The sequence below is a fragment of the Oncorhynchus keta genome, chromosome 1 (genome assembly GCF_023373465.1).
Source record: "Oncorhynchus keta strain PuntledgeMale-10-30-2019 chromosome 1, Oket_V2, whole genome shotgun sequence".
Taxonomy (NCBI): domain Eukaryota; kingdom Metazoa; phylum Chordata; class Actinopteri; order Salmoniformes; family Salmonidae; genus Oncorhynchus; species Oncorhynchus keta.
In genome coordinates, this window is record NC_068421.1 from 20929142 (window position 1) to 20952270 (window position 23129).

The following is a 23129-nucleotide window of genomic DNA, read 5'->3' on the forward strand; positions in this document are numbered from 1 at the left end:
AGCCTCTAATTAAACACAATGGTAGCGCAGACAGAAGCTATGCTAGAGGCCATGCTAACCTTCGTCCTAGCCTCTAATTAACCACAATGGTAGAGCAGACAGAGGCTATGCTAGAGACCATGCTAACCTTCATCCTAGCCTCTAATTAAACACAATGGTAAAACAGTAGCTGTCTATAATTATATCAGCATCAGGCGGGTGAAGAGGGGGCAGGTGTAGTGGGCAAGGGGAGCAGTAGTGGGTCTCTGCCCGCTGCTGGCTAATGGCCGTGGAGAGCTGGTCGTGATCGGGGTGGGTGTCATCAGTGCCAGCAGAGCGGTGGGGCCAGGGCCCGTTAGTTAAGAGGCTTGATGGGCGCTTCCCTGTTATTACTTAACTAATTATATGGATGGCTCAGGTTTCAACCACTGCTGATGAGGTCCTTCAGCTCTTAATGAAAATATGAAGGGGGGCAAATGGTGTGGGGGAGTGAGGGGGTGGAGGGATGGCTGGCGTTCTTATCAGGGCAGTGGAGAAAGATGAGGGAGGAGAGAGGACAGAGTATGACAGTGTGTGATTCTCTGGTAACTTCCGGCGCCGACAGAGATGGCCGCCTCGCTTCGCGTTCCTAGGAAACTATGCAGTTTTTTGTTTTTATTTCTTACATTGGTACCCCAGGTCATCTTAGGTTTCATTACATACAGTCGAGAAGAACTACTGAACATAAGAGCAGCGTCAACTCACCATCAGTACGACCAAGAATATGACTTTCGCGAAGCGGACCCTGTGTTCTGCCTTTCACCCAGGACAACGGAATGGATCCCAGCAGGCGACCCCAAAAAACGACTTCGAAAAAGGGAAAAAGCGGTCTTCTGGTCAGACTCCAGAGACGGGCACATCGTGCACCACTCCCTAGCATTCTCCTCGCCAATGTCCAGTCTCTTGACAACAAGGTTGATGAAATCCGAGCAAGGGTAGCATTCCAGAGGGACATCAGAGACTGTAACGTTCTTTGCTTCACGGAAACATGGCTCACTGGAGAGACGCTATCGGAGACGGTGCAGCCAGCTGGTTTCTCCACGCATCGCGCCGACAGAAACAAACATCTTTCTGGTAAGAAAAGGGTCGGGGGCATATGCTTTATTGTTAACGTGACGTGGTATGGCCAAAACAACATACAGGAACTCAAGTCCTTCTGTTCACCTGATTTAGAATTCCTCACAATCAAATGTAGACCGCATTATCTACCAAGGGAATTCTCCTCGATTATAATCACAGCCGTATATATTCCCCCCCAAGCAGACACATCGATGGCTCTGAACGAACTTTATTTGACTCTCCCAGTCTGTTGTTCCCACATGCTTCAAGAGGGCCACCATTGTTCCTGTTCCCAAGAAAGCTAAGGTAACTGAGCTAAACGACTACCGCCCCGTAGCACTCACTTCCGTCATCATGAAGTGCTTTGAGAGACTAGTCAAGGACCATATCACCTCCACCCTACCTGACACCCTAGACCCACTCCAATTTGCTTACCGCCCAAATAGGTCCACAGACGATGCAATCTCAACCACACTACACACTGCCCTAACCCATCTGGACAAGAGGAATACCTATGTCAGAATGCTGTTCATCGACAACAGCTCGGCATTTAACACCATGGTGCCCTCCAAGCTCGTCATCAAGCTCGAGACCCTGGGTCTCGACCCCGCCCTGTGCAACTGGGTACTGGACTTCCTGACGGGCCGCCCCCAGGTGGTGAGGGTAGGCAACAACATCTCCACCCCGCTGATCCTCAACACTGGGGCCCCACAAGGGTGCGTTCTGAGCCCTCTCCTGTACTCCCTGTTCACCGACGACTGCGTGGCCACGCACGCCTCCAACTCAATCATCAAGTTTGCGGACGACACAACAGTGGTAGGCTTGATCACCAACAACGACGAGACGGCCTACAGGGAGAAGGTGAGGGCCCTCGGAGTGTGGTGTCAGGAAAATAACCTCACACTCAACGTCAACAAAACTAAGGAGATGATTGTGGACTTCAGGAAACAGCAGAGTGAACACCCCCCTATCCACATCGATGGAACAGTCGTGGAGAGGGTAGTACGTTTTAAGTTCCTCGGCATACACATCACAGACAAACTGAATTGGTCCACCCACACAGACAGCATCGTGAAGAAGGCGCAGCAGCGCCTCTTGAACCTCAGGAGGCTGAAGAAATTCGGCTTGTCACCAAAAGCACTCACAAACTTCTACAGATGCACAATCGAGAGCATCCTGTCGGGCTGTATCACCGCCTGGTACGGCAACTGCTCCGCCCACAACCGTAAGGCTCTCCAGAGGGTAGTGAGGTCTGCACAGGGGGCAAACTACTTGCCCTCCAGGACACCTACACCACCCGATGTCACAGGAAGGCCATAAAGATCATCAAGGACAGCAACCACCCGAGCCACTGCCCGTTCACCCCGCTATCATCCAGAAGGCGAGGTCAGTACAGGTGCATCAAAGCTGGGACCGAGAGACTGAAAAACAGCTTCTATCTCAAGGCCATCAGACAGCCACCACTAACATTGAGTGGCTGCTGCCAACACACTGACTCAACTCCAGCCACTTTAATAATGGGAATTGATGGGAAATGATGTAAAATATATCATTAGCCACTTTAAACAATGCTACCTAATATAATGTTTACATACCCTACATTATTCATCTCATATGTATACGTATATACTGTACTCTATATAATCTACTGCATCCTTATTTAATACATGTATCACTAGCCACTTTAACTATGCCACTTTGTTTACATACTCATCTCATATGTATATACTGCACTCAATACCATCTACTGTATCTTGCCTATGCCGCTCTGTACCATCACTCATTCATATATCTTTATGTACATATTCTTTATCCCCTTACACTTGTGTCTATAAGGTAGTAGTTTTGGAATTGTTAGCTAGATTACTTGTTGGTTATTACTGCATTGTCAGAACTAGAAGCACAAGCATTTCTCTACACTCGCACTAACATCTGCTAACCATGTGTATGTGACAAATAAAATTAGATTAGATTTGATTTGGTGTTTGAGTCTGTGGTTTTCTAAGTTTACGTCATCTATCTGTCTGTAAACTTTAGACAAATGTCCAGTAGTCATCATTAAATAAAATAATCAAAAGGCAGAGATGATATACAGAAAGCAGGTCGGATGATTTGTCGTAACTAGATACATTTCCAGACATTTCCAGCACAATATAAAACATTCTTCTTGTGTTGTGATCAAAATGTTTAAAGAGTGAATTTAAAAAAATGTTCTTATCAGTAACTAATTCCAACATGTTATTTATACAAGCATCCATTTGCCTAATCTATTCATAATGACATTATTGTGAGCAGAGCAGAGTATCTCGACGCACACATGCACAGACCTCTGTCAGAGTGGTTTGATTGACAGGTCCACCCAGGACCAGAGGGCAGGGAGCTGTGAAGGGCAGGGAGCTGTGGGGGGTAGATGCCACCTGCCAGTCTCCTCCTGGGGGGGACACACACCCTCCTCCCCTCCACTCCTCTCCCTCCTCCCCACCTCTCCCCCTCCCTCATCATGAGCTTTAGTGCATGAAAGTTGGGACGCGTTTTTAATGTTAACCAGCCCTTTTAACACCAACAACCTCCCTATTGTGACAATGTGACTGCAGTTACAAACAGTTACAAACAACCCCTACTAAAGAACAATTATTCTACAAGGAAACAATTACAGAAGAGCAATCATTTTTCTGTTGGTAAGTGCCACTTGCCCACGTAGATTTCCATATGTTGACAATATTCCAGCTCATATTAGTCAGGATCAAAGCCTCCTTCATATTAAACTATGAAAAAGTATACATTTCTAAAAGTGACAGAGCTGGGACATCAGCACTTTCTCTCTTTTAGAACGATCCAGTTCACAAGGAACACTGTCACTTTCCCTGACTGCCATAACGCCTGGAACCAACCTTCTTTAGAGATACATTTTGTTTCCTCAAACACATTGAAGAGCAGGCACTTCCTCTGACAGGCCCGATAACTAACTGACTGACATGTAAGCGGACGGACGGACATGTAAGCAGTGAAATGCCTGTTTTACCACAGCCTTTCTCTGTCTCCCGATACCTAACAGCACAGCACTGCCATTACGGACGGACGGACGGACGGACGGACGGACGGACGGACGGACGGACGGACGGACGGACGGACGGACAGACAGACAGACAGACAGACAGACAGACAGACAGACAGACAGACAGACAGACAGACAGACAGACAGACAGACAGACAGACAAAAGGAGAGGAGAGAGAAGTTGCCTCATTCACAGAACTGATTAATTCTCACATCTCTTCTTCCCGTCTTCCTCCCCAGAACTGCAGTGCTGCAGAGTGCAGTGCCTGGCTGGCAGAGTGACTCATCCCTCAATACAACAGTACAGTCACTCCAGGCAAGAGAACGAAAGGCACTTAAACCCAAAACCAGAACATCAACATAACAGAGGCAAACATGACAACAGTGGTCACATCAGATGGCCTGTTTTGACTATCATTATCTGAGCAGGGCTATAAAAAGACATGTACAGTTACCACTCAATTTGTGTACATTTGTGTACATGTAAGCAGTGAAATGCCTGTTTTACCACAGAGATCTCAGGCCTTTCTCTGTCTCTGTATCCCGATACCTAACAGCACAGCACTGCCATTACGTCTACTCACATCCCCCAACCATGACCCCCACGGACAGACGGACGGACATGTAAACAGTGAAATGCCTGTTTTACCATTGAGATCTCAGGCCTTTCTCTGTCTCCCGATACCTAACAGCACAGCATTGCCATTACGTCTACTCACAACCCCCACCATTGGAAAAGAGAGAGAAAGAGTAAGAGAGACAGAGAGAAAGAGAGAGAGAGAGAGTAAGAGAGAGAGTGAGAGAAAGATGGAGAGTGAGAGAAAGAGAGCGAGAGAGAGTAAGAGAGAGTGAGAGAAAGAGAAAGAGAGTGAGAGAGAGAGAAAGAGAGTGAGTAAGGGAAAGAGAGAGAGAGTAAGGGAAAGAAAGATAGATTAAGAGAGAGAGAGAGTGAGAGAAATAAAGAGAGAGAGAGAGAGAAGCAAAGAGAAATCTGCTCCGTTGCCTGACGGCAGAACCCTGAACTTAACACTGAGTCATAATTCATGGCAAGTTGAATTAGATTACATGGGAGGAATGGGGAGCCCCTGTACATTATTAATACACTTAAGGCTATTTTGCCTGACACACAAATCTATATCTGCAGTGAAAAAAACAGAGGCTATTTATGCTTCCAAAACAGAACATCTATTTTCACTGTGGCGTTTGCGAGAGGAAAGCGCTTTAGAGCAAATAAAAATGTTGCACGTGTGTGTGTGTTGTTGGGCTCTTCTTCAGGCAGTGTGTGTGTGTTGTTGGGCTCTTCTTCAGGCAGTGTGTGTGTGTCTTGGCTATAGATTACAGAGGGGTCTGGCAGGGTGAAGCGAGCAGAGGGAGCCATCTCCACTGCATCTGCCCTCCACTTCACTGCTTTTTTTTCTTTATGCGTTACATCAACTACAGATAGGAGGTCATAAAACCCTGTTAACTTTACCATACCATTTTCACTGGTGTTCTGCCCTTTTGTCAGCTATGTACAGGAATTCTACTTTATGGATCTCTTGCTGTCTTCAACCCCCTCCCCCGCCCAACTTTCATTCCCCCTTTCTAAGAACTGGATTTCCTCCTCTCTCCAATGTGACATGTCTGGTCTGAAAGAGCACTTTGGAAATGGCATGCTCCAGTACAATTGGCTGAATTACTGTAATCTTTTAAAATATCACAATTCACCTCTGTTAGCTTAACCTCCTCTAAAATACTGCAGTGCTGCTGTGTGTAAACACAAAGGCAGGCAGGCGGAGAGAGAGAGAGAGAGAGAGAGAGAGAGAGAGAGAGAGAGAGAGAGAGAGAGAGAGAGAGAGATGCAGAGAGAGAGAGAGAGAGATGCAGAGATAGAGAGGCAGAGAGAGAGAGAGAGAGAAAGATGCAGGGAGAGAGAGAGAGAGAGAGAGAGAGAGAGAGAGAGAGAGAGAGAGAGAGAGAGAGAGAGAGAGAGAGAGAGAGAGAGAGAGAGAGAGAGGCAGAGAGAGAGAGGGAGGCTTATACTTAAACTCTTTAACATCATCCACAGCTCTGGCATCTTCCCCAATATTTGGAACCAAGGACTGATCACCCCAATCCACAAAAGTGGAGACAAATTTGACCTCAATAACTACCATGGGATACGCGTCATCAGAAACCTTGGGAAAATCCTTTGCATTATCATTAACAGCAGATTCATACATTTCCTCAGCGAAAACAATGTATTGAGCAAATGTCAAATAGGCTTTTTATCAAATTACCGTACAACAGACCACGTATTCACCCTGCACACCTTAATTGACAAACAAACAAACCAAAACAAATGCAAAGTCTTCTCATGTTTTGTTGATTTCCAAATTGCTTTCAACTCAATTTGGCATGAGGGTCTGCTATGCAAATTGATGGAAAGTAGTGTTGGGGGGAAAACATACAACATTATAAAATCCATGTACACAAACAAAAGGTGTGCAGTTAAGATTGGCAAAAAAACCACACATTTATTTCCACATGGCCGGGGGTGAGACAGGAATGTAGCTTAAGCCCCACTCTCTTCAACATGTATATCAACGAATTGGTGAGGGCACTAGAACAGTCTGCAGTACCTGGCCTCACCCTACCAAAAATCTGTAAAGTGTCTACTGTTTGCTGATGATCTCGTGCTTCTGTCCTCAACCAAGGATGCCTACAGCAGCACCTAGATCTTCTGCACAGATCTCAATAAGACAAAAAAAGATCCAGTTCCCAGGACCACGAATACAAATTCCATCTAGACACCGTTTCCCTAGAGCACACAAAAACTATACATACCTTGGCCTAAACATCAGCACCACAGGTGACTTCCACAAAGCTGTAAACGATCTGAGAGACATGGCAAGAAGGGCGTTCTATGCCATCAAAAGGAACATAAAATCGACATACCAATTAGTATCTGGCTAAAAATACTTGAATCAGTTATAGAACCCGTTTCCCTTTATGGTTGTGAGGACTGGGGTCCACTCACCAACCAAGAATTCACAAAATCGGACAAACACCAAATTGAGACACTGCAAAAATATAATTTACTCAGCTCTCAAATAATGCATGCAGTGCAGAATAAGGCCGATACCCGCCCGCTAATTATCCAAATCCAGAAATAGCCGTTAAATTCTACAACCACCTACAAGGAAGCAATTCCCAAACCTTCCATAACAAAGCCATCACCTACAGAGAAGTAAACCTGGAGAAGAGACCCCTAAGCAAGCTGGTCCTGGGGCTCTGTTCACAAACACAAACAGACCCCACAGAGCCCCAGGACAGCAACATAACTAGACCTAACCAAATCATGAGAAAACAAAAAGATAATTACTTGACACATTGGAAAGAATTTACCAGAAAACTGAGAAAACTAGAATGCTATTTGGCCCTAAACAGAGAGTACACAGTGGCAGAATACCTGACCACTGTGACTGACCCAAAATTAAGGAAAGCTTTGACTATGTACAGATTCAGTGAGCATAGCCTTGCTATTGAGAAAGGCCGCCAAAGGCAGACCTGGCTCTCAAGAGAAGACAGGCTATGTGCACACTGCCCACAAAATGAAGTGGAAACTGAGCTGCACTTTCTAACCTCATGCCAAATGTATAACCATGTTAGAGACACATATTTCCCTCAGATTACACAGACCCACAAATAATTTGAAAACAAATCCAATTTTGATAAACTCCCATATCTATTGGGTGAAATACCACAACGTGCCATCACAGCAACAAGATTTGTGACCTGTTGCCACAAGAAAAGGGCAACCATTGAAGAACAAACACCATTGTAAATACAACCTAGATTTATCTTTATTTATTTTCCCTTTTGTACTTGAACTATTTGAACGTCATTACAACACTGTTACAACACTGTATAAAAACATAATGTCTTTATTCTTTTGGAACGTTTGGAAGTGTAATGTTTACAGTAAATATTTTATTGATTTTTAAAAATCTATTTCACTTGCTTTGGCAATATCAACATATGTTTCCCATGCCAATAAAGCCATTGAATTGAGAGAGAAAGAGACAGAGAGACAGAGAGAGAGACAGACAGGGGAAGAGAGAGAAAGAGAGACAGACAGGGGGAGAGAAAGAAAGAGAGACACAGAGAGAGAGAGAGAGAGAGAGAGAGAGAGAGAGAGAGAGAGAGAGAGAGAGAGAGAGAGAGAGAGAGAGAGAGAGAGAGACAGAGAGAGAGAGACAGAGAGACAGTGAGACAGAGAGAGAGACAGAGAGACAGTGAGACAGAGACAGACAGAGAGAGACAGAGAGAGACAGAGAGAGAGACAGAGACAGAGAGAGAGACAGAGAGAGAGAGAGAGAGAGAGAGAGAGAGAGACAGAGAGAGACAGCGAGACAGAGACAGACAGAGAGAGACAGAGAGACAGACAGAGAGAGACAGAGAGAGAGACAGACAGAGAGAGACAGAGAGAGAGACAGAGAGAGAGACAGAGAGAGAGACAGAGAGAGAGAGACAGAGAGAGAGACAGAGAGAGAGAGAACAGCGAGAGAGAACAGAGAGAGAACAGAGAGAGAGAGAACAGAGAGAGAGAGAGAGACTAGCCATGCACTAACTCCTCCTGGACAGAGAGAGCTGAGTAAATACACAGAGAGAGAGACAGGACGAATCAACTTAACATGTCTCCTAATGGGATTAAATGGGCTGAGGGATATATCAACTATGGAAACACTCATAGAATCATGTCATGTCCCCTCTGCCTTGCCCCTTCTCTGACACACACAAACACTTCCCTCCCTCCCTTGGGTGTTTCTGCCATGTTCTCAGTGTCATCAGAAGAAGTAGTGGTGTTAACAGCCAGAAGGAAGAAAGAGAAGAGAGGGAGAAGGAGAAAATAAGAGTGATTTTATGCACGCCCCGAGCTGCCACTTTCTCCCTCACAGCGGTAGATTATCTCCCAATGATATTGCAGGCCTGAGCCCTGGCATGGCAGAGCCAGCCTTTAAATTGGCCCGCCGACATGCTAGGCACTTATCATACATGCTAATGGGCTAGCGCCGCAGTGGGCTAGTGCAGGGGGCCTCCAGCGGCAGGCAGGGGGCTGGAGGGAAGAGAGGGGCGGCGTGATGGGAATGAGCCAGGGTACATCTGTACTGGAAGGGGGGCTACATGCGGGCAGCATGGGGATTATGGAGAGGGGTCAGCAGTATTGCCTGGGAACATGTAGCAGGTCTACAGGTCTAGGGGGGCTGTTAGCTATTGGTGCAGACAGCAGCAGAGAGGAGAGTGAGGTCCTTGCATACCCATTGCTGAGTTTGGTCAATCAGTGAAACCAAAGCAGTTAAATGTTGACATCTATGAGGACGGTGTAAGAATGGACAGTTAACGTACAGCCCTCACCACTAGTCTCACATCCAGTTCAGATCCGTTGAAAGAAAGGAGTATAATTACCTCATTTGTGCATCTAAGAAAGAGCACTGATACAGTAGACTGTGTTTTCTCTCTAGGTTTTCCTGTCTGGGTGGTACCTGAGGGAGGGTTTATCCCAGGCCAGGATCGATCCACTCCTCTACGTGTGTCCAACAGCTGCACGGTTCAGTCTGCCTCGACCAGGCCTTTAAACACTTTCCAGCTTTATTGTGCGCCCCACACTCCAGTTAAACACCTATACTCTACCGTCACAGCAGAGTAAAGCAGCAAAGCTCAGTGAGTACTACCGGACAAAGGAGGGGGGGATAAGGCTTGGTCTTGGTTTTGTATGAAGCGATTTGAAGAGAGTGTGAAAGGGGTGTGAGTGTCAGGTCTAAACAGACTGACACACATCCAGGCAGTCAGTCAAACCTGGGCTGCAGTTTTTGGGCCAGAACTCCAGTGTCCACTCTGAAGAGGAATACAAAAAGCCTATTCAGAGTTTTCCTTCACCGCTATCTATCATCTCCTCCTCTCTTAGCCTCTCCACATGTCCGAGCTCTGTGAGGGCTAGGATATTTAAATGTAAAAGTATGAATAATAAAACATTCCTTATACTAAGCAAACAGCATCATTTTCTTGTTTTTAAAATGTACACATACCCAGGGGCACACTCCAACACTCAGACATCATTTACAAACAAAGCATTTGTGTTTAGTGAGTCTGCCAGATCAGAGGAAGTAGGGGTGACCAGGGATGTTCTCTCTTGATAAGTGTGTGAATTGAACCATTTTTTTGTCCTGCTAAGCATTCAAAATGTAATGAGTACTTTTGGGTGGCAGGGAAAATGTATGGAGTAAAAAGTACATTATTTTCTTTAGGAATGTAGTGGAGTAAAAGTACAAGTAGTAAAAAATATGAATAGTAAAGTGCAGATACCCCAAAAAACTACTTAAATCATTTCCCACTTTAATAATGGAACACTAGTCACTTTAATAATGTTTACATATTTTGCATTACTCATCTCACATGTACGTACAGTTGAAGTCGGAAGTGTACATACACCTAAGCCAAATACATTTAAAATACGTTTTTCACAATTCCTGACATTTAATCCTAATAGGAATTCCCTGTTTTAGGTCAGTGAAGATCACCACTTTATTTTAAGAATGTGAAATGTCAGAATAATAGAAGAAAATTCTTTATTTCAGCTTTTATTTCTTTCATCACATTCCCACTGGGTCAGAAGTTTACATACACTGAATTAGTATTTGGTAGCATTGCCTTTATTGTTTAACTTGGGTCAAATGTTTCAGGTAGCCTTCCACAAGCTTCCCACAATACGTTAGGTGAATGTTGGCCCATTCCTCCTGACAGAGCTGGTGTAACTGAGTCAGGTTTGTAGGCCTCCTTGCTTGCACACGCTTTTTCAGTTCTGCCCACAAATGTTCTACAAGATTGAGGTCAGGGCTTTGTGATGGCCACTCCAATACCATGACTTTGTTGTCCTTAAGCCATTTTGCCACAACTTTGGAAGTATGCTTGGGGTCATTGTCCATTTGGAAGACCCATTTGCGACCAAGCTTTAACTTCCTGACTGATGTCTTCAGATGTTGCTTCAATATATCCACGTCATTTTCCATCCTCATGAAGCCATCTATTTTGTGAAGTGCACCAGGCCCTCCTGCAGCAAAACACCCCGACAACATGATGCTGCCACCCCTGTGCTTCACGGTTGGGATGGTGTTCTTCGGCTTGCAGGCCACCCCCTTTTTCCTCCAAACATAATGAAAGTCATTATGGACAAACAGTTCTATTTTTGTTTCATCAGACCAGAGGACATTTCTCCAAAAAGTACAATCTTTGTCCCCATGTGCAGTTGCAAACCGTAGTCTGGCTTTTCAAGGCGGTTTTGAAACAGTGGCTTCTTCCTTGCTGAGCGGCCTTCCAGGTTATGTCGTTATAGGATTAATTTTACTGTGGATATAGATACTTTTGTACCTGTTTCCTCCAGCATCTTCACAAGGTCCTTTGCTGTTGTTCTGGGATTGATTTGCACTTTTCTCACCAAAGAACATTCATCTATGGTATGATGGCTGCGTGGTCCCATGGTGTTTATACTTGCATACTATCGTTTGTACAGATGGACGTGGTACCTTCAGGTGTTTGGAAATTGCTCCCAAGGACTCAAATGATGTCAATTAGCCTATCAGAAGCTTCAAAAGCCATGACATAATTTTCTGGAATTGTCCAAGCTGTTTAAAGGCACAGTCAACTTAGTGTATGTAAACTTCTAACCCACTGGAATTGTGATACAGTGACATAATCTGTCTGTTAAAAATGGTTGGAAAAATTACTTGTGTCATGCGCAAAGTAGATGTCCTAACCGACTTGCCAAAACTATAGTTTGTTAGCAAGAAATTTGTGGAGTGGTTGAAAAACGAGTTTTAATGACTCCATTCTAAGTGTATGTAAACTTCCGACTTCAACTGTATATACTGTATTCTACTCTACTGTATCTTAGTCAATGCTGCTCTGACACTGCTCGTCCAAATATTTATATATTCTTAATTCCATTCCTTTACTTTAGATTTGTGTGTATTTGCCGTGAAATTTTTAGATATTACTTGTTAAATACTACTGCGCTGTTGGAGCTAGAAGCCCAAGAATCTTGCTACACCCGCAATAACATCTGCTAAACACAGGTATGTGACCAATACAATTTAATTTGAAGAAGTACTTTAAAGTATTTTTACTTAAATACTTTACACCACTGCTACCCAGAGTGGGTATCAAGCAGGTTCGGCCCAGGGTGGCTGGCACTCAGAGTACGGCCTCACCCACATACTGGCACTGAGCCAATGATGTCTGGTAACATCATCTCTTGATGCAGAGTCCTGTAAGTCCCAGTCAGAACCACTCACTAGGAGAGGAGAGGAGTCAATGCCTGGGTCATGCCTGATAGCTACACACAGGAAGTACAGATGGAGACTGAGATGGCCCCCTTCCCTCTTAAAAGCTGAGGGTTAAGGATGCACAGATGGTGGGTTTGTGAAATGGTGGCTGTAAAGCATCTCTTGCACGAGGGCTACGGCCTGGTGGACACTTCCAACGGTGTGTTACTACTGCCATTTACAACATAATCATTATAATGTTATTGCTGAATATTAGTAAAATACACACGTACACACACGCACGTAAATACACGCGCACACAAATGCGCAGGCTGCTAGCAGACGATGCCTCCAAGGTGGCTTTTATCCTTTTGGCAAAGAGAAACTGTGAAAACGGCATCAGAGATTAGAAGAGGGAAGAAAGAAAGGATGCGGGACTCCACACACAAAACATTATTCTGCTTCATCCCACTTTTCATACCTTCTCTCAGTCATTTATTAACCAGTTGTTCCTTCAACACCTCAGCAACCAGGAAGCCCCACAAACAGAGTTATAATTTTATGGAGACAGGAGCTGGTAAAACTGAATGAAGCAGGCCGGGGATGGAAATATTCATTTTTTCTCATCCTTCTCTCTTAACCTCCCCAAAAGATGCAAACAATGCATGCAATTCCCCCAAAGCCCAATTTAATACATCCAGTCGATGGGCACATGGGGCTTGGCTGAACAATGAGAGCATTTGATGCACTATCATGTGAAATTCAATATCTGTGCTGTATCTGTGGTTGGAATGCTGCTGTGTCTGTCTGTGGGACTGGGTGGCTGTCTGTGGGTCTGTCTGTGGGTCTGGGGGTCTGAGACTGGATCTGTCTGTGGGTCTGGGGGGCTGAGACTGGGTGTCAGGGAACTACTACATAACGTAGGACCTGAATTTCATCACCCAGTTGTTTAAGGTTTAGTGGTAGTGTTGACTAAGGAAGGAGAGTAGTGTAGTAGTGGTAGTGTTGACTAAGGAAGGAGAGTGGTGTAGTAGTGGTAGTGTTGACTAAGGAAGGAGAGTAGTGTAGTAGTGGTAGTGTTGACTAAGGAAGGAGAGTGGTGTAGTAGTGGTAGTGTTGACTAAGGAAGGAGAGTGGTGTAGTAGTGGTAGTGTTGACTAAGGAAGGAGAGTGGTGTAGTAGTGGTGGTGTTGACTAAGGAAGGAAAGTGGTGTAGTAGTGGTAGTGTTGACTAAGGAAGGAGAGTGGTGTAGTAGTGGTAGTGTTGACTAAGGAAGGAGAGTGGTGTAGTAGTGGTAGTGTTGACTAAGGAAGGAGAGTAGTGTAGTAGTGGTAGTGTTGACTAAGGAGGGAGAGTGGTGTAGTAGTGGTGGTGTTGACTAAGGAAGGAGAGTGGTGTAGTAGTGGTAGTGTTGACTAAGGAAGGAGAGTGGTGTAGTAGTGGTGGTGTTGACTAAGGAGGGAGAATAGTGTAGTAGTGGTAGTGTTGACTAAGGAAGGAGAGTAGTGTAGTAGTGGTAGTGTTGAGTAAGGAGGGAGAGTAGTGTAGTAGTGGTAGTGTTGACTAAGGAAGGAGAGTAGTGTAGTAGTGGTAGTGTTGAGTAAGGAGGGAGTTCAGAGTAGTGTAGTAGTGGTAGTGTTGACTAATGAAAGAAAGTAGTGTAGTAGTGGTAGTGTTGACTAAGGAAGGAGAGTGGTGTAGTAGTGGTAGTGTTGACTAAGGAAGGAGAGTGGTGTAGTAGTGGTAGTGTTGACTAAGGAAGGAGAGTAGTGTAGTAGTGGTAGTGTTGACTGAGGAGGGAGAGTGGTGTAGTAGTGGTAGTGTTGACTAAGGAAGGAGAGTAGGGTAGTAGTGGTAGTGTTGAACTAAGGAAGGAGAGTGGTGTAGTAGTGGTAGTGTTGACTAAGGAAGGAGAGTAGTGTAGTAGTGGTACTGTTGACTGAGGAGGGAGAGTGGTGTAGTAGTGGTAGTGTTGACTAAGGAAGGAGAGTGGTGTAGTAGTGGTAGTGTTGAACTAAGGAAGGAGAGTAGTGTAGTAGTGGTAGTGTTGACTAAGGAAGGAGAGTGGTGTAGTAGTGGTAGTGTTGACTGAGGAGGGAGAGTGGTGTAGTAGTGGTAGTATTGACTGAGGAGGGAGAGTGGTGTAGTAGTGGTAGTGTTGACTAAGGAAGGAGAGTGGTGTAGTAGTGGTAGTGTTGACTGAGGAGGGAGAGTGGTGTAGTAGTGGTAGTATTGACTAAGGAAGGAGAGTGGTGTAGTAGTGGTAGTGTTGACTAAGGAAGGAGAGTAGTGTAGTAGTGGTAGTGTTGACTAAGGAGGGAGAGTGGTGTAGTAGTGGTAGTGTTGACTAAGGAGGGAGAGTGGTGTAGTAGTGGTAGTGTTGACTAAGGAAGGAGAGTTGTGTAGTAGTGGTAGTGTTGACTAAGGAAGGAGAGTGGTGTAGTAGTGGTAGTGTTGACTAAGGAAGGAGAGTAGTGTAGTAGTGGTAGTGTTGACTAAGGAGGGAGAGTGGTGTAGTAGTGGTAGTGTTGACTAAGGAGGGAGAGTGGTGTAGTAGTGGTAGTGTTGACTAAGGAAGGAGAGTGGTGTAGTAGTGGTAGTGTTGACTAAGGAAGGAGAGTGGTGTAGTAGTGGTAGTGTTGACTAAGGAAGGAGAGTGGCGTAGTAGTGGTAGTGTTGACTAAGGAAGGAGAGTAGTGTAGTAGTGGTAGTGTTGACTAAGGAAGGAGAGTGGTGTAGTAGTGGTAGTGTTGACTAAGGAAGGAGAGTGGTGTAGTAGTGGTAGTGTTGAACTAAGGAAGGAGAGTAGTGTAGTAGTGGTAGTGTTGACTAAGGAAGGAGAGTAGTGTAGTAGTGGTAGTGTTGACTAAGGAAGGAGAGTGGTGTAGTAGTGGTGGTGTTGACTAAGGAAGGAGAGTAGTGTAGTAGTGGTAGTGTTGACTAAGGAAGGAGAGTGGTGTAGTAGTGGTAGTGTTGACTAAGGAAGGAGAGTGGTGTAGTAGTGGTAGTGTTGACTAAGGAAGGAGAGTGGTGTAGTAGTGGTAGTGTTGACTAAGGAAGGAGAGTGGTGTAGTAGTGGTGGTGTTGACTAAGGAAGGAAAGTGGTGTAGTAGTGGTAGTGTTGACTAAGGAAGGAGAGTGGTGTAGTAGTGGTAGTGTTGACTAAGGAAGGAGAGTGGTGTAGTAGTGGTAGTGTTGACTAAGGAAGGAGAGTAGTGTAGTAGTGGTAGTGTTGACTAAGGAGGGAGAGTGGTGTAGTAGTGGTGGTGTTGACTAAGGAAGGAGAGTGGTGTAGTAGTGGTAGTGTTGACTAAGGAAGGAGAGTGGTGTAGTAGTGGTGGTGTTGACTAAGGAGGGAGAATAGTGTAGTAGTGGTAGTGTTGACTAAGGAAGGAGAGTAGTGTAGTAGTGGTAGTGTTGAGTAAGGAGGGAGAGTAGTGTAGTAGTGGTAGTGTTGACTAAGGAAGGAGAGTAGTGTAGTAGTGGTAGTGTTGAGTAAGGAGGGAGTTCAGAGTAGTGTAGTAGTGGTAGTGTTGACTAATGAAAGAAAGTAGTGTAGTAGTGGTAGTGTTGACTAAGGAAGGAGAGTGGTGTAGTAGTGGTAGTGTTGACTAAGGAAGGAGAGTGGTGTAGTAGTGGTAGTGTTGACTAAGGAAGGAGAGTAGTGTAGTAGTGGTAGTGTTGACTGAGGAGGGAGAGTGGTGTAGTAGTGGTAGTGTTGACTAAGGAAGGAGAGTAGGGTAGTAGTGGTAGTGTTGAACTAAGGAAGGAGAGTGGTGTAGTAGTGGTAGTGTTGACTAAGGAAGGAGAGTAGTGTAGTAGTGGTACTGTTGACTGAGGAGGGAGAGTGTGTAGTAGTGGTAGTGTTGACTAAGGAAGGAGAGTGGTGTAGTAGTGGTAGTGTTGAACTAAGGAAGGAGAGTAGTGTAGTAGTGGTAGTGTTGACTAAGGAAGGAGAGTGGTGTAGTAGTGGTAGTGTTGACTGAGGAGGGAGAGTGGTGTAGTAGTGGTAGTATTGACTGAGGAGGGAGAGTGGTGTAGTAGTGGTAGTGTTGACTAAGGAAGGAGAGTGGTGTAGTAGTGGTAGTGTTGACTGAGGAGGGAGAGTGGTGTAGTAGTGGTAGTATTGACTAAGGAAGGAGAGTGGTGTAGTAGTGGTAGTGTTGACTAAGGAAGGAGAGTAGTGTAGTAGTGGTAGTGTTGACTAAGGAGGGAGAGTGGTGTAGTAGTGGTAGTGTTGACTAAGGAGGGAGAGTGGTGTAGTAGTGGTAGTGTTGACTAAGGAAGGAGAGTTGTGTAGTAGTGGTAGTGTTGACTAAGGAAGGAGAGTGGTGTAGTAGTGGTAGTGTTGACTAAGGAAGGAGAGTAGTGTAGTAGTGGTAGTGTTGACTAAGGAGGGAGAGTGGTGTAGTAGTGGTAGTGTTGACTAAGGAGGGAGAGTGGTGTAGTAGTGGTAGTGTTGACTAAGGAAGGAGAGTGGTGTAGTAGTGGTAGTGTTGACTAAGGAAGGAGAGTGGTGTAGTAGTGGTAGTGTTGACTAAGGAAGGAGAGTGGCGTAGTAGTGGTAGTGTTGACTAAGGAAGGAGAGTAGTGTAGTAGTGGTAGTGTTGACTAAGGAAGGAGAGTGGTGTAGTAGTGGTAGTGTTGACTAAGGAAGGAGAGTGGTGTAGTAGTGGTAGTGTTGAACTAAGGAAGGAGAGTAGTGTAGTAGTGGTAGTGTTGACTAAGGAAGGAGAGTAGTGTAGTAGTGGTAGTGTTGACTAAGGAAGGAGAGTGGTGTAGTAGTGGTGGTGTTGACTAAGGAAGGAGAGTAGTGTAGTAGTGGTAGTGTTGACTAAGGAAGGAGAGTGGTGTAGTAGTGGTAGTGTTGACTAAGGAAGGAGAGTGGTGTAGTAGTGGTAGTGTTGACTAAGGAAGGAGAGTGGTGTAGTAGTGGTGGTGTTGACTAAGGAAGGAGAGTAGTGTAGTAGTGGTAGTGTTGACTAAGGAAGGAGAGTTGTGTAGTAGTGGTAGTGTTAACTAAGGAAGGAGAGTAGTGTAGTAGTGGTAGTGTTGACTAAGGAAGGAGAGTAGTGTAGTAGTGGTAGTGTTGACTAAGGAAGGAGAGTGGTGTAGTAGTGGTAGTGTTGACTAAGGAAGGAGAGTAAGTGTAGTAGTGGTAGTGTTGACTGAGGAGGGAGAGTGGTGTAGTAGTGGTAGTGTTGACTAAGGAAGGAGAGTAGGGTAGTAGTGGTAGTGTTGACTGAGGAGGGAGAGTGGTGTAGTAGTGGTAGTATTGACTGAGGAGGGAGAGTGGTGTAGTAGTGGTAGTGTTGACTAAGGAAGGAGAGTAGTGTAGTAGTGGTAGTGTTGACTAAGGAAGGAGAGTGGTGTAGTAGTGGTAGTGTTGACTAAGGAAGGAGAGTGGTGTAGTAGTGGTAGTGTTGACTAAGGAAGGAGAGTGGTGTAGTAGTGGTGGTGTTGACTAAGGAAGGAGAGTAGTGTAGTAGTGGTAGTGTTGACTAAGGAAGGAGAGTTGTGTAGTAGTGGTAGTGTTAACTAAGGAAGGAGAGTAGTGTAGTAGTGGTAGTGTTGACTAAGGAAGGAGAGTAGTGTAGTAGTGGTAGTGTTGACTAAGGAAGGAGAGTGGTGTAGTAGTGGTAGTGTTGACTAAGGAAGGAGAGTAAGTGTAGTAGTGGTAGTGTTGACTGAGGAGGGAGAGTGGTGTAGTAGTGGTAGTGTTGACTAAGGAAGGAGAGTAGGGTAGTAGTGGTAGTGTTGACTGAGGAGGGAGAGTGGTGTAGTAGTGGTAGTATTGACTGAGGAGGGAGAGTGGTGTAGTAGTGGTAGTGTTGACTAAGGAAGGAGAGTAGGGTAGTAGTGGTAGTGTTGACTGAGGAGGGAGAGTGGTGTAGTAGTGGTAGTGTTGACTAAGGAAGGAGAGTGGTGTAGTAGTGGTAGTGTTGACTAAGGAAGGAGAGTGGCGTAGTAGTGGTAGTGTTGACTAAGGAAGGAGAGTGGTGTAGTAGTGGTAGTGTTGACTAAGGAAGGAGAGTAGTGTAGTAGTGGTAGTGTTGACTAAGGAAGGAGAGTGGTGTAGTAGTGGTAGTGTTGACTAAGGAAGGAGAGTAAGTGTAGTAGTGGTAGTGTTGACTGAGGAGGGAGAGTGGTGTAGTAGTGGTAGTGTTGACTAAGGAAGGAGAGTAGGGTAGTAGTGGTAGTGTTGACTGAGGAGGGAGAGTGGTGTAGTAGTGGTAGTATTGACTGAGGAGGGAGAGTGGTGTAGTAGTGGTAGTGTTGACTAAGGAAGGAGAGTAGGGTAGTAGTGGTAGTGTTGACTAAGGAGGGAGAGTGGTGTAGTAGTGGTAGTGTTGACTAAGGAGGAGAGTGGTGTAGTAGTGGTAGTGTTGACTAAGGAAGGAGAGTGGTGTAGTAGTGGTAGTGTTGACTAAGGAAGGAGAGTGGTGTAGTAGTGGTAGTGTTGACTAAGGAAGGAGAGTGGCGTAGTAGTGGTAGTGTTGACTAAGGAAGGAGAGTAGTGTAGTAGTGGTAGTGTTGACTAAGGAAGGAGAGTGGTGTAGTAGTGGTAGTGTTGACTAAGGAAGGAGAGTGGTGTAGTAGTGGTAGTGTTGAACTAAGGAAGGAGAGTAGTGTAGTAGTGGTAGTGTTGACTAAGGAAGGAGAGTAGTGTAGTAGTGGTAGTGTTGACTAAGGAAGGAGAGTGGTGTAGTAGTGGTGGTGTTGACTAAGGAAGGAGAGTAGTGTAGTAGTGGTAGTGTTGACTAAGGAAGGAGAGTGGTGTAGTAGTGGTAGTGTTGACTAAGGAAGGAGAGTGGTGTAGTAGTGGTAGTGTTGACTAAGGAAGGAGAGTGGTGTAGTAGTGGTGGTGTTGACTAAGGAAGGAGAGTAGTGTAGTAGTGGTAGTGTTGACTAAGGAAGGAGAGTTGTGTAGTAGTGGTAGTGTTAACTAAGGAAGGAGAGTAGTGTAGTAGTGGTAGTGTTGACTAAGGAAGGAGAGTAGTGTAGTAGTGGTAGTGTTGACTAAGGAAGGAGAGTGGTGTAGTAGTGGTAGTGTTGACTAAGGAAGGAGAGTAAGTGTAGTAGTGGTAGTGTTGACTGAGGAGGGAGAGTGGTGTAGTAGTGGTAGTGTTGACTAAGGAAGGAGAGTAGGGTAGTAGTGGTAGTGTTGACTGAGGAGGGAGAGTGGTGTAGTAGTGGTAGTATTGACTGAGGAGGGAGAGTGGTGTAGTAGTGGTAGTGTTGACTAAGGAAGGAGAGTAGGGTAGTAGTGGTAGTGTTGACTGAGGAGGGAGAGTGGTGTAGTAGTGGTAGTGTTGACTAAGGAAGGAGAGTGGTGTAGTAGTGGTAGTGTTGACTAAGGAAGGAGAGTGGCGTAGTAGTGGTAGTGTTGACTAAGGAAGGAGAGTGGTGTAGTAGTGGTAGTGTTGACTAAGGAGGGAGAGTGGTGTAGTAGTGGTAGTGTTGACTAAGGAAGGAGAGTTGTGTAGTAGTGGTAGTGTTGACTAAGGAAGGAGAGTGGTGTAGTAGTGGTAGTGTTGACTAAGGAAGGAGAGTAAGTGTAGTAGTGGTAGTGTTGACTGAGGAGGGAGAGTGGTGTTTTAGTGGTAGTGTTGACTAAGGAAGGAGAGTAGTGTAGTAGTGGTAGTGTTGACTAAGGAAGGAGAATGGTGTAGTAGTGGTGGTGTTGAACTAAGGAAGGAGAGTGGTGTAGTAGTGGTAGTGTTGACTAAGGAGGGAGAGTGGTGTAGTAGTGGTAGTGTTGACTAAGGAGGGAGAGTAGTGTAGTAGTGGTAGTGTTGACTGAGGAGGGAGAGTGGTGTAGTAGTGGTAGTGTTGACTGAGGAAGGAGAGTGGTGTAGTAGTGGTAGTGTTGACTAAGGAAGGAGAGTGGTGTAGTAGTGGTAGTGTTGACTAAGGAAGGAGAGTGGCGTAGTAGTGGTAGTGTTGACTAAGGAAGGAGAGTGGTGTAGTAGTGGTAGTGTTGACTAAGGAAGGAGAGTAGTGTAGTAGTGGTAGTGTTGACTAAGGAAGGAGAGTGGTGTAGTAGTGGTAGTGTTGACTAAGGAAGGAGAGTGGTGTAGTAGTGGTAGTGTTGACTAAGGAAGGAGAGTGGTGTTTTAGTGGTAGTGTTGACTAAGGAAGGAGAGTAGTGTAGTAGTGGTAGTGTTGACTAAGGAAGGAGAGTGGTGTAGTAGTGGTGGTGTTGAACTAAGGAAGGAGAGTGGTGTAGTAGTGGTAGTGTTGACTAAGGAGGGAGAGTAGTGTAGTAGTGGTAGTGTTGACTGAGGAGGGAGAGTAGTGTAGTAGTGGTAGTGTTGATTAAGGAGGGAGAGTTGTCAGTGCACGGCATATGGAGCCATGCAGGGTCTGATATGCTCCCCCTACGCTGCTATACTGCACTTTCCGAGCCACAGCAGGCTGCATGAGTGACAAGCAACTAGCGCAGGCTAACGCTACACCCAGGCTTCACCACCACCACCCTCGTCCTCTCTGCACACCATTGTCTCGCCATCCTGGGCCTCAGCCAGCCTGCTCACAGCCTACCCACCACCTGGTCAACAGGCCATTAATCCTGACCCGAGACCAGTCTGCTGGAAACACACTTCCACTACTGAAGATTAAGAATAAACATCAATACCAGGTCTGGCATCAGGTGTGGCATTGAAACAGCCTGGACTGATAGGTTTAATGTTGTTGTTTTTTCAATAATACCACCAGCTTTCACAGACATGGATACCTGTTCCAGCCTGATTTGCAGGGTGGTTTTGCGTGAGGTAGGGACAGGTTGTTTTGCCCTTCTGCCAGGAACGACTCACAAACACAATTTCATGGTGTGTGGTCATCGGTGCACAGTGCACACCACTGACTCCATATCCCTAAAAACGTGTGTGTGTGTGTGTGTGTGTGTGTGTGTGTGTGTGTGTGTGTGTGTGTGTGTGTCTGCCATCGTTCCCGCTGTGCTAAAGAGAAAATCAAATATTAATCCAGCCAGCAACGCACCGTCCACCGTTTTGAAAAGCGAGAGCCACTCACCATTTTATTATTGATTTCATGAAAGTGAATCTCGCATACTTTCTCCACAACGTCCTCAACCTCAAAAGTTACAAAGCCGAAACCTGCAGGGAGGACAGAGAGGTAGAGAGAATGACAGGAAGAGGGGGACAGAGAGAGAAAGAGAGTGAGTGAAAAGGAGAAAAAGGCAGAGAGAAATAAAGCATTGGTTATAGTCAAAATTCATTAAAAAAAACTTGAATTTGCAAGACAGGCAACATATGAAAATGTGTCCCCTAAATTTAGCTAAACCCTGTGTTATCAGGACTGAATAAAGATGCAGTTATAGATCTGGAACGGCCGTACAGCTATGTGCAATAAAAATGATACAGTTCTCATTATTAGAATAACTATATTCCTGCTTCACAGATAGAAGAGGAGGGAAATGCCACAAGCTCATTAAAGGAAGTTCATGGACCCTGGCCTATAGCCCATGAATTTCATTACAGATATTCTCTGCTCGGACATTGATATTTCACTGTAAAACACATTCTAGTTTCTGTCAGGCCATATCATATTATTGTGACACAGAACATTATATAAATCTCTCAAATCAGCAACAAACACTAATTGATAACTAATAGAGGGTAATCTAGTGACTCGTGGCTTGACCGGATTATCTCATTCTTAACTAATAGTGGCAGGCAGGTAGCCTAGCGGCAAACCAGCAACCGGACATGAAAAATCTGACAGGAAGTTAGCTGGCATCAGCTAGAGGGGTGTCCGGGGTGCCACCCCCAAAATTTCATTTGCTACTGGCATTTTGATGCTGTTTGACATCTCGTTTCACCTCTTGTTGAAAGAAGCATTTATTTTGATGTTCGGCGGCGCATTTTCAAATCGAGGATGAAGAAGAGAGAGTATTAAGGTTGGTTGCGAGATACAGAAGAATAAGAAGAACATACAGAAGAAGAAGAGAGAATACGTTTGAAAACGTTTCTCAGAACTCAGCATAGTTGTCACGATCGTCGTGGTAATCATAGTCGGACCAAGGCGCAGCGTATGTAGAGTTCCACATGTTAATTAATTGAAACTCACAAAAACAGTAAAGATCAACGAAACGTGACGTTCTGTAGAGCTCACAGGAATCAACACAAAAACAAGATCCCACAAAAACCAGTGGGGCATTGGCTGCCTAAATATGATCCCCAATCAGAGACAACGATAAACAGCTGCCTCTGATTGGGAACCATACCAGGCCAACATAGAAACAAATGCACTAGATCACCCACCCTAGTCACACCCCGACCTAACCAAAATAGAGAATAAAAAGGCACTCTATGGTCAGGGCGTGACAGTAGTACTAGGAAACGGGCTTTCAACAGCTCCTGCTATAAGGACAATTCATGGCTTGAATATTCTGTATGTAAAGATTCAACCTATTGTTTCGCCTGTAGGCATTTTTCTCTGCCCAATACACCTGAATCTGCCTTCACATCACAGTCATGTTTCTCTGCCCAATACACCTGAATCTGCCTTCACATCACAGTCAGGTTTCTCTGCCCGATACACCTGAATCTGCCTTCACATCAAAGTCATGTTTCTCTGCCCGATACACCTGAATCTGCCTTCACATCACAGTCAGGTTTCTCTGCCCAATACACCTGAATCTGCCTTCACATCACAGTCAGGTTTCTCTGTTCAATACACCTGAATCCGCCTTCAC

At 45.2% G+C, this 23129-nt stretch overlaps 1 protein-coding gene across 1 annotated transcript in view; it reads right to left on the reverse strand.

The window, feature by feature from the left end:
- The window catches only part of LOC118394753 (RNA-binding protein Musashi homolog 2-like), a 413238-nt gene that overhangs the window by 103395 nt on the left and 286714 nt on the right, over positions 1-23129 (reverse strand). The window contains exon 8 of the mRNA XM_052518448.1: positions 21446-21528. Coding sequence (XP_052374408.1) covers positions 21446-21528 — 83 coding nt within the window. The remainder of the gene's footprint in view (positions 1-21445; positions 21529-23129) is intronic.